Source organism: Macaca nemestrina, chromosome 17 (assembly GCF_043159975.1).
Source record: "Macaca nemestrina isolate mMacNem1 chromosome 17, mMacNem.hap1, whole genome shotgun sequence".
Taxonomy (NCBI): Eukaryota; Metazoa; Chordata; class Mammalia; order Primates; family Cercopithecidae; genus Macaca; species Macaca nemestrina.
Genome location: NC_092141.1, coordinates 39718890 through 39731292, shown reverse-complemented (window position 1 = coordinate 39731292; position 12403 = coordinate 39718890). Strand labels below are relative to the sequence as shown.

The 12403-nt window shown below is 35.8% G+C and overlaps 2 protein-coding genes across 9 annotated transcripts in view; one reads left to right on the top strand and one right to left on the bottom strand.

Annotated features, from left to right (window-relative positions):
• Nucleotides 1–12403, bottom strand: part of LOC105485209 (neurofibromin 1) — a 291308-nt gene that overhangs the window by 71320 nt on the left and 207585 nt on the right. The window lies entirely within an intron of this gene.
• On the top strand, nt 9068–11738 carry LOC105485206 (oligodendrocyte myelin glycoprotein). The gene is made up of 2 exons (XM_011747430.3): nt 9068–9237; nt 10048–11738. The coding sequence occupies exon 2, from the start codon at nt 10054–10056 to the stop codon at nt 11374–11376; it is 1323 nt and encodes a 440-aa protein (XP_011745732.1). The 5' UTR covers nt 9068–9237; nt 10048–10053; the 3' UTR covers nt 11377–11738.

The following is a 12403-nucleotide window of genomic DNA, read 5'->3' as shown; positions in this document are numbered from 1 at the left end:
AATAGAACATAGCATTTATTCATAGCACTGGCATTCATGACATTAACAAAGCTCCATATTTAATAAGAACCAGTAGGGTTTTGGACACATGAATTTTACGTACAATGTTTTTCCTAAAATCTTTCAAGCCATCTTTACTAACCTAAATATTTTAATCTGTAGAAACACTTCCTTGAGCTTCTTTTCCTGAATAAGCATAATACTTATTGTCATATTACATTACATCTTTTGTCTTCCTCATTAAAAAGTTTCTTTCATGTATTCTTCAAAGTTAGTACTTTTTTTTGAGACAGAGTCTCACTCTGTCACCCAGGCTGGAGTGCAGTGGCATGATCTTGGCTCACTGCAACGTCCGCCTTCTGGGTTAAAGTGATTCTCCTGCCTCAGCCTCCTGAGTATCTGGGACTACAGATGTGCACCACCACGCCTGGCTAATTTTTTTTTTTTTTTTTTTTTAGTAGAGACGGGGTTTCACCATATTGGCCAGGCTGGTCTTAAACTCTTGCCCTCGTGATCCACCTGCCTCAGGCCCTCAAAGTGCTGGGATTACAGGTGTGAGCCACCGTGCCTGGCCCAAACTTAGTACTTTTAAAGCTAATTTCCCCAGCAGCAATCTGGAGTTTATAATTTCCTATTGTTCTTTTGAATTTTAAGAATTTTTGTTATGGTAAATAAGATATGTTTTTATACTTGGCCAAGTCTTTGACATACCTTAAAACATCATAACTCTTCTCATTTTACATTTATGACAGTTACTTAATGGGCTCTTTCCACATTTTTGTCTCTTTTTAACCACCTTCTTTCCTGAAAGAAATACCAGGAAAAATAGGGAAATACCAATTTTCTTAGATTAAACAGGAACTGATTAGTTGACCATAGTCTTGTCTGGTATCTTTAAGTACTTTAAAGGGAGCTTTTCTCTTTCTGTTCTTTGTATAACAGGACAGACTACTGGCAGCAGCTGGGTTTTTATGTTGTCTTTTTTCCTTTTTTTAAAAGAAATTCTTTGCTGGGGGAAGAATAATTCACATTTAACCGCATGTAATTTTCCCCGATGAGGTCAGTGGAAGCTGAGCAGCCAAACAGTGGCAATCCTTGCTAATCAGCAGGAAGAGATACAAACTAATAAATATAGGACAGAAGAAAATGCTGGAACAAAGAAAAATCTTTTAGAGAAAAGATTAAAGAACTAAGATCCAGAAGAGAAAGTTTATTACATGAATACTGCAAAAGAACAAGGCGCAGGGGAATAAAAGGTAGATTAAAGTTCACACCACATACTAGTGGGGCTCTTAACCAGAACAGCATTAACCAGAGTCAGACACAACCCTGAAGAGCATTTGGTTCAACTCCTTTTGTTTGTTAACTACTGAGAAAACAGGACCAGAGAAAGTAAGTGACATGCTTAGAAGCGGTACTAAAAGCTGAGTTTGCTCCCTGACTACTGGTTCAACACTCTTTTCACTAATATAGGACCAAAGAGCACCTACATCATGCACTGAAACATACATATATCACGTAAGTCTTCTATTTGGCGTGAATGGTGAGGGACACAAATGAATCCAATGCGGTTGATCTTTAACTGTTGTTCTTACCTAATTCTGATCAAAAAATAAAGTAGCACCTTTGGGAACCTATAACTAAAACATTGTGGTACTGGTATATGACTAAACAAACAGATCAATGGAACAGAAGAAAAAGTCCAGAAATAAATATCAAATCAGTGGAAACAAGCATTGGATAGACACCTGGAAAAAAGAGAAAATTTGATCCATACTTCACACTATATTAGAATAAACACCAAGGATCAGAGTTCTAAATATAAATCATGAAATTATCCAAGTAACAGAAGAAAATATGAGTGAATTCCTTTATAATCTGGAAGTGGGAAAAAACCTTCCTAGCTGAGACTCAAAATCCAGAGGCAGTAAAAAGAGAAATTATACGAAACTTTTAAATGTCATACACATGCACGTGAGCATAACCGACACACACACCTCACCATAATAAAGCCAAAAGATAAACGGCAAACTGGAAAAAAAATTAAAACTTAAGACAAAGTGCTAATACCTCTAAAATTTAAAACGCTCCAAATATGGGGCGGGAAGGGGAAAACCCAAAACACAACTTTTAATAGTGCAAAACATAAAAAAGATAGTTACAAGAGAAAACATTTAAATGGTCTTTAAACATATGTAAAGACATACACTCTCCCTCATAATTACAGAGATGCATTTAAAATTAGATGGAGACACTTGACTATCAGATGGACAACAAATCCCAAAGTTCAACAACAAAGGATACAGTGAGGCTGTATAGAACTGGACACCCCGCTACACTGTTGGTGGGACTGCAAAATGGTATAATCAATGGAGAGAAATTTAGTAATGTCTGGAAAAATTCCAAATGCATTTACCCTTTTACCCAGCAATCCTACTTGTAGGAATCGTTTTCAAAGATTTACTGGCAAACGTATAAAATTACTTAGGTACAATGGTATTCACTGTGGCATTATTTGTAATAGCAAAAGTCTGAAAAAAACCTAGATGTACACCAATAGGGGACTGGTTGAATAAGCCATGGTACATTCCCAAATGGAGTACTATGGATCAAAAAATGAATCAGATACCTATATACTGATATGGAGTGATAAGATACAGTAAGAAAAAAAGAACAAGATATGTAACAGTATGTATATATATATCACCTTTTATATTAGAAGGGGGGATAAGAACATACCATACATATGCTTAAATACATTTTTTTAGGTTTTCAAAAAGAAAGGTTAATGATATAATGAAAAGCTAATAAAAAGTCACTAATAGGAGAAGGAAGGAAACAGGATGGAAAAGACAGAGAAGCAAGATTTATCTGAATATACCTTGTTATATAATTTTGACTTGTGATCCTGAAAAGCTGAAAACTAAAACAAAGTTTATATCAAGTTGGTGACATAAAAATATAGAGAAAAGAATTATTTCACATTGCATTAGAACACAGAATTTACTATACACTTTTAGGAAAATAAAACAAGCAGAGCTATGAAGAAATTTTAAACTTTATTCGGTAGTCTATAATCTAATTGTAGCAGTCAATGCTGGCATTATTTTGAAATTACTGAGAGATGATGCAAATAAGTAATTATATCAATGATATTAGGAACCACTTAGAGAAAATATGGGGGACAGAAGAACGAATTAAATCTTCCCAAAGAGGCAAAGAGAAAACTCCAAGATGAGAGACATTTTAGGAAATAATTGACTGAGTTTTGGCAACAAGCCAGTGGCATAAAGTAAAAAAGGAGTAGGGAGGTGGGCAAAGAAACTGATTCACTTGGATTTTGACTTGGTAATTTCTATGTCGTTCTTTCATGCTTTTAAAATACTTTATTGAGTACTCTCAGATGTATTCAGCAGGAAAATAAGTCTAAATAGCCAACCATATTACCAAAAATAAACAATATCTGACACTCAAGCATAGCAAATGTTATCTCTAATAATGGAAAACTGAAACCAGTGATTAGCGTGGGATAGTTATTCCCTGGCAGATGCTTTGTGATACCTTTCACAATGTTGGGCTAATATATTCTAGGACACAAAAGAATATGTAAATTAATTCACTGCTTAACCTAGAATGTAAAAGTTGCCTAACTAGCTATCATTACTGACCTAGACAGACTAATATAAAATGTAATGAGTCTGAATAATACTTAAAATAAGTTGTAACAAATACTTATGCCTCTAAAAAGTATTTTTTGAGTAACAGTAATATAGTATTATTTTATTTCATGAGAATTTCTAAAAGTGTAAGAGACTGTTACAATTCAAATATGTTGAAATGATCTCCCTTTTTCTTTTTGAGAATTTTACAATATCTTTGAATAATATGAAGCAATTTGGTATGCCCCAAACTTGAAATGAGAAATACTGCTACTACTATTGTGTTGGAATCTTCTATTATATGCAACAGAAACTAAACTTGATACAGCCTAAACCCAAATTCATTTGAATCCATTAATGAAGTAACATGTCCTTTCTTTCAAACAAAAGTACTGTTAAGTGTAATGAAAATGCATAACTCTACTTCCACATTGACTTAATGAGGTTTCCTAAAATTAAGAGATATAAGTGGTCGGTAAATTGACCCTCAGTCACATCTTTAGAAGTGCAGCAGTGTATATATGAGCTTAAACAGAACTCTAAATGTCAATGCATTCCCTATTTCCACAATATTGCTGAATGTAGTATTTTTAACATACTATTTTAAGCACTACGAATGATGGCTGGTTTCCTAAATCCACAGTAAGAATCTCATTAAGAGTTCAACTGAACCCTCAAAGTAAAGTGGCAATAAAGTACCTAATCAACAATAAATTTCTATGTTGCAGACTTTTAAAATATAGACACTTTTCGAGCAATATTAGTTTTATACAAAAGGTGGCTCCTCGAGTGTAATTTCTCTTGTAAGAAAATAAACTTCAATTAAAAGAACTAGAGAAGCAAGAGCAAACACATTCAAAAGCTAGCAGAAGGCAATAAATAACTAAGATCAGAGCAGAACTGAAGGAGAGAGAGACACAAAAAACCCTCCAAAAAAATCAATGAATCCAGGAGTTGGTTTTTTGAAAAGATCAACAAAATTGATAGACCACTAGCAAGACTAATAAAAAGAAAAGAGAGAAGAATCAAATAGATGCAATAAAAAAATGATAAAGGGGATATCACCACCGACCCCACAGAAATACAAACTACCATCAGAGAATACTATAAACACCTCTACGCAAATAAACTAGAAAATCTAGAAGAAATGGATAATTTCCTGGACACTTACACTCTCCCAAGACTAAACCAGGAAGAAGCTGAATCCCTGAATAGACCAATAGCAGGCTCTGAAATTGAGGTAATAATTAACAACCTACCAACCAAAAAAAGTCCAGGACCAGACGGATTCACAGCCGAATTCTACCGGAGGTACAAGGAGGAGTTGGTACCATTCCTTCTGAAACTATTCCAATCAATAGAAAAAGAGGGAATCCTCCCTAACTCATTTTACGAGGCCAACATCATCCTGATACCAAAGCCTGATAGAGACACAACAAAAAAGGAGAATTTTAGACCAATATCCCTGATGAACATCGATGCAAAAATCCTCAATAAAATACTGGCAAACCAAATCCAGCAGCACATCAAAAAGCTTATCCACCATGATCAAGTGGGCTTCATCCCTGGGATGCAAGGCTGGTTCAACATACACAAATCAATAAACGTAATCCAGCATATAAACAGAACCAAAGACAAAAACCACATGATTATCTCCATAGACGCGGAAAAGGCCTTTGACAAAATTCAACAGCCCTTCATGCTAAAAACTCAATAAATTCGGTATTGATGGAGCGTATCTCAAAATAATAAGAGCTATTTATGACAAACCCACAGCCAATATCATACTGAATGGGCAAAAACTGGAAGCATTCCCTTTGAAAACTGGCATAAGACAGGGATGCCCTCTCTCACCACTCCTATTCAACATAGTGTTGGAAGTTCTGGCTAGGGCAATCAGGGAAGAGAAAGAAATAAAGGGTATTCAGGTAGGAAAAGAAGAAGTCAAATTGTCCCTCTTTGCAGATGACATGATTGTATATTTAGAAAACCCCATTGTCTCAGCCCACAATCTCCTTAAGCTGATAACCAACTTCAGCAAAGTCTCAGGATACAAAATCAATGTGCAAAAATCACAAGCATTCTTATACACCAGTAACAGACAAACAGAGAGCCAAATCATGAGTGAACTCCCATTCACAATAGCTTCAAAGAGAATAAAATACCTAGGAATCCAACTTACAAGGGATGTAAAGGACCTCTTCAAGGAGAACTACAAACCACTGCTCAGTGAAATAAGAGGACACAAACAAATGGAAGAACATTCCATGCTCATGGATAGGAAGAATCAATATTGTGAAAATGGTCATACTGCCCAAGGTAATTTATAGATTCAATGCCATCCCCATTAAGCTACTAATGACTTTCTTCACAGAATTGGAAAAAACTGCTTTAAAGTTCACATGGAACCAAAAAAGACCCCGCACTGCCAAGACAATCCTAAGTCAAAGAACAAAGCTGGAGGCATCACGCTACCTGACTTCAAAGTATACTACAAGGCTACAGTAACCAAAACAGCATGGTACTGGTACCAAAACAGAGATATAGACCAATGGAACAGAACAGAGCCCTCAGAAATAATACCACACATCTACAGCCATCTGATCTTTGACAAACCTGACAAAAACAAGAAATGGGGAAAGGATTCCCTATTTAATAAACGGTGCTGGGAAAATTGGCTAGCCATAAGTAGAAAGCTGAAACTGGATCCTTTCCTTACTCCTTATATGAAAATTAATTCAAGATGGATTAGAGACTTAAATGTTAGACCTAAAACCATAAAAACCCTAGAAGAAAACCTAGGTAACACCATTCAGGACATAGGCATGGGCAAGGACTTCATGTCTAAAACACCAAAAGCAACGGCAACAAAAGTCAAAATTGACAAATGGGATCTAATTAAACTAAAGAGCTTCTGCACAGCAAAAGAAACTACCATCAGAGTGAACAAGCAACCTACAGAATGGGGGAAAATTTTTGCAATCTACTCATCTGACAAAGGGCTAATATCCAGAACCTATAAAGAACTCAATCAAATTTACAAGAAAAAAACAAACAACCCCATCAAAAAATGGGCAAAGGATATGAACAGACACTTCTCTAAAGAAGACATTCATACAGCCAACATACACATGAAAAAATGCTCATCATCACTCACCATCAAAGAAATGCAAATCAAAACCACAATGAGATACCATCTCACACCAGTTAGAATGGCGATCATTAAAAAAAATCAGGAAACAACAGGTGCTGGGGAGGATGTGGAGAAATAGGAACACTTTTACACTGTTGGTGGGACTGTAAACTAGTTCAACCATTGTGGAAAACAGTGTGGTGATTCCTCAAGGATCTAGAACTAGAAATACCATTTGACCCAGCCATCACATTACTGGGGATATACCCAAAGGATTGTAAGTCATGCTGCTATAAAGACACATGCACACGTATGTTTACTGTGGCACTATTCACAATAGCAAAGACTTGGAATCAATCCAAATGTCCATCAGTGACAGACTGGATTAAGAAAATGTGGCACATATACACCATGGAATACTATGCAGCCATAAAAAAGGATGAGTTCGTGTCCTTTGTAGGGACATGGATGCAGCTGGAAACCATCATTCTCAGCAAACTATCGCAAGAACAGAAAACCAAACACCACATGTTCTCACTCACAGGTGGGAATTGAATAATGAGATCACTTGGACACAGGAAGGGGAGCATCACACACCTATTGTGGGGAGGGGGTAGAGGGGAAGGATAGCATTAGGAGATAATACGTAAGGTAAATGACGAGTTAATGGGTGCAGCACACCAACAAGGCACATGTATACATATGTAACAAACCTGCACGTTGTGCACCTGTACCCTAGAACTTAAAGTATAATAAAAAAAAAAAAAAAAGAAGGCCGGGCACGGTGGCTCAAGCCTGTAATCCCAGCACTTTGGGAGGCCGAGACGGGTGGATCACGAGGTCAGGAGATCGAGACCAACCTGGCTAACACGGTGAAACCCCGTCTCTACTAAAAATACAAAAAACTAGCCGGGCGAGGTGGCGGGCGCCTGTAGTCCCAGCTACTCGGGAGGCTGAGGCAGGAGAATGGCGTAAACCCAGGAGGCGGAGCTTGCAGTGAGCTGAGATCTGGCCACTGCACTCCAGCCTGGGTGACAGAGCGAGACTCCGCCTAAAAAAAAAAAAAAAAAAAAAAAAAGAAACTTCAAATTTTAATACAACAAATTCTATTTGTGGTATAATCTAAATAATGCTAATATAATTTAGAGAAAAAACAAATGATTTAGTAACAAGGCATAAAGGGATTTTCCTTACATATAATATGCTAAATATTACTCATTTTTAAATGGTGCCACTTGGTAACGAAATACCATAACTTTATTTGCTTGCTTTAAAGTAAACTGGCCATTCTGGAAATCAGATTTGTGTTTTAACAGATTTACGCAAGCAGTCCACTGAAGAGTGGAGCAAAATTTATCATAAATTTGACCTCATTTTATAAAATTCATGATGAAAAATTTTCCTCTTACATTATTTCATGTAATTTTAAAACTATAAACTACTTTCCCAGAAAGCTGAAATGTGCAATACTCTGAAATCGCCTAAATTGATGCTGTTATTCTTAAAACATAAAATCAAATAAATGGTCATTCATATAGCACCAAAAATGTCTTTGGAAAAAACAACACTCATATCCACTTACTATCCAAGGTTTCATAAAGAAAAAAAACTTTAACCCCAAATATATAAAATAAAACATGTTTATTTTACCATAGGAAGTGATAATCTAAAGTATAAGATGCTAATTTCCAAATGTATCCTGGCTTGTGTATAGCCTTGGTCAAATGATCCATTGTATCAGAAAGATAAAGAAAAAATAATCATATTTCAGTAATTCTATACATCCTAAGAGGTAAGATGGCACATTTAAGTGGTTGATAAATTTGAAAAGCTGATTAAACATAATAATCACCATGTTGGAGGAAGACATAAAAATCAGAGAACAGATTTTTTTAATATTAAAAATGTGACATGAAAATTATACCATTTTAGAAAGGAATATAAAAAGGCAGGAGTTAAAAATAGTGGGACTAATATCATAGAAAACTATCCATGAGGAAGGTCAAATTCATTTTCAACATGTAAAAAGGATAAAGAGTAGAGGTATTTAAAAAGATTCTTAATGAGACAAATGTTAAAATATGGAACCCAATCTCAGACAAATACATAGAAAGGAGTAAGGGCCAACTCTAATGTGCATAAGGTATCCCATCCTATAGCAAATCAGATATATAGGTACACTTGATGCCGTAAATTTTTTAAAAAATTGTCCATTTTGTTGCGTGTGCACCATAAATTTGAGTCAGCACCAGCGACAGCTCTGCAGTCCTCCTATGTGGTACTGATCAGGTGGTTGCAGAGCTTCAGCTCACAGCAACACAATGCAGCTGAGCAGGCAAGCACAGCCCACAGCCAGAAACAGTTCCGACTCTCCAGAACAAGACGACCTTTAAGCTTTAAGTTTCCCAGAGAAAATGAGATGCTGATATTGAAGACGACACTACGGTAAGATGTTATTTAAATCAGTAAAAGGCTGACTTTGGAATCTTTTTCCTTTTTAAGAAAAAGTCAACGTTAAGATTAAATATATATTCAATAGCAAGTGCATGCACCAGAAATTTGCTGCAGTGTCAGTTGAGGGATATTTTTTATATATTCATTCACTTTGTAAATATATTGTTTTCCTTTAAAATGGGCACTGAAATATATAGAAAAAACCACTTTATAAAATGTGAGGTTTATAGGTACAGTGTTGGTCTGGATTTTTCAAGTGCCTTTTACAAAGATATATTTATCCTAAAAACAAAAAGATAACATTTCGAAGAACTGCTTTAATATCTAAATAAAATCTACCCTATACACACACATTGAATTACATTACTGCAGAGATTAAAAAAAAAAAAGACACGACAGCCATTTTTTCTCATCTGAGTAAGAAAGCATATCATCAAAAATAGTAATAGCTTACAACTGCAACTCTTTATTTGCAAAGAATGCTATTTTATCATATTAAGGCTCTAGAAAGATAAATAAGAAAGAATATGGTTAGAAAAGGGGGGAGGGGGAGAGAAAATAAAGGAGAAAATGCAGGAGAGAGTAGGGAGAGAGTCTCTCTCTACCACATAGCCCAATTGAAGGATTAAGCATTTGGACTATAAATGAAGGGGAGCTTTGTTAGTTTAATCACTGGAACAATTATAAAAGGACTCAACAACAACGAGGTTTATTGAAAATTTTGCCTAATGCTAAGTGACCCATGCAGATGCCTAAACTGTATTTGCATATTAAAAGAAGGGTGTATCTGTTTGTTTCTAGGCTTTGATGGAATATCAGATATTGAAAATGTCTCTCTGCCTGTTCATCCTTCTGTTTCTCACACCTGGTATTTTATGCATTTGTCCTCTGCAATGTATATGCACAGAAAGGCACAGGCATGTGGACTGTTCAGGCAGAAACTTGACTACATTACCATCTGGACTGCAAGAGAATATTATACATTTAAACCTGTCTTATAACCACTTTACTGATCTGCATAACCAGTTAACCCAATATACCAATCTGAGGACCCTGGACATTTCAAACAACAGGCTTGAAAGCCTGCCTGCTCAGTTACCTCGGTCTCTGTGGAACATGTCTGCTGCTAACAACAACATTAAACTTCTTGACAAATCTGATACTGCTTATCAGTGGAATCTTAAATATCTGGATGTTTCTAAGAATATGCTGGAAAAGGTTGTCCTCATTAAAAATACACTAAGAAGTCTTGAGGTTCTCAACCTCAGTAGTAACAAACTTTGGACAGTTCCAACCAACATGCCCTTCAAACTACATATCGTGGACCTGTCTAATAATTCTTTGACACAAATCCTTCCAGGTACATTAATAAACCTGACAAATCTCACGCATCTCTACCTGCACAACAATAAGTTCACATTCATTCCAGACCAATCTTTTGACCAGCTCTTTCAGTTGCAAGAGATAACCCTTTACAATAACAGGTGGTCATGTGACCATAAACAAAACATTACTTACTTACTGAAGTGGATGATGGAAACAAAAGCCCAAGTGATAGGGACTCCATGTTCTACCCAAATATCATCTTTAAAGGAACATAACATATATCCCACACCTTCTGGATTTACCTCAAGCTTATTCACTGTAAGTGGGATGCAGACAGTGGACACCATTAACTCTCTGAGTGTGGTAACTCAACCCAAAGTGACCAAAATCCCCAAACAATATCGAACAAAGGAAACAACGTTTGGTGCCACTCTAAGCAAAGACACCACCTTTACTAGCACTGATAAGGCTTTTGTGCCCTATCCAGAAGATACATCCACAGAGACTATCAATTCACATGAAGCAGCAGCTGCAACTCTAACTATTCATCTCCAAGATGGAATGGTTACAAACACAAGCCTCACTAGCTCAACAAAATCATCCCCAACACCCATGACCCTAAGTATCACTAGTGGCATGCCAAATAATTTCTCTGAAATGCCTCAACAAAGCACAACCCTTAACTTACGGAGGGAAGAGACAACCACAAACGTAAAGACTCAATTACCTTCTGTGGCAAATGCTTGGAAAGTAAATGCTTCATTTCTCTTAATGCTCAATGTTGTGGTCATGCTGGCTGTCTGAGGGTCTGCATTTTCTGAAACTAATGAAAGCACTCCTCCCTGATGTACAGTTGGGAAAATATGTTCATATCTAACCAGTGATTCAAGCTATATTAAGTATTCAAGAAAGCCAGTCTTAACATTTCTGACTCTGATGTAAATGAAGTAACTTGTCTTAAATAAAAGAAATGCACAATGCCTTGGTACTTGCTGCTATTTTACTGTCTTAATTAAGTAAACTAATGAGTTTCTTTTATAAAAAAATGTTTTCTTTTTAAGGCTTCAATTTATTGCACAAAATATAAAGCATCTAAACTTTAATATGTATTTTATGTATGTTTACACTGTCAAACATCTGGAAAATAAAAGGTCTATGCTCATAACTGTGTCATTTGGCTTTCTAGTCATATCAACTTTATCAGAATAAAAATGACCTCACCATTTTTGTTCTAGGGTACCTTGGTAAAATCTTTAAGGTAAATAGAACGGTGGTAGTATCCAAGGATTTTGTCACTGAAGTAAAATTGCAGCTGCCATCCCATGAATGGTTATATTACATTATTATTTTACAGACAAGTCATAATTGTTTTAAATCTAAATGATGTCCTGCTTCTGAGGAACTCTTGGCTACTTTACAGATTATATAATGGACAAAAGCTCTTCAACAAGCTAGAAGACACCAGGCTTTGCATTTTAATAAGAAAAGTTTAATGGTTTTGTTTTCTGCATGTAAAAAAAAAGTGTTAAAACCACAATGAAAAAATTTAAAAACATGTAAAGAAGCAGTTTTAGTGCAGATTTAACACATCATTAATGGAAAATTTAAATATTTATAAAATTAAAATCCTACTACATGAAGGAGAAGAAAATTTGTATTTTGCAAATCAGAAATCAGAATGTGACTTACCTAAATTAAACATAAGATTAGCTTAAGAATAAAATCATTGAGTGTGACCAACTTGGGCAGTACTGAGGGAGGAAGAGAAGAAGGAGAGAGAGAAAGGGAAAAGGGCATTTGGTACTACAACCAGGTGTTGAACCCAATAAAA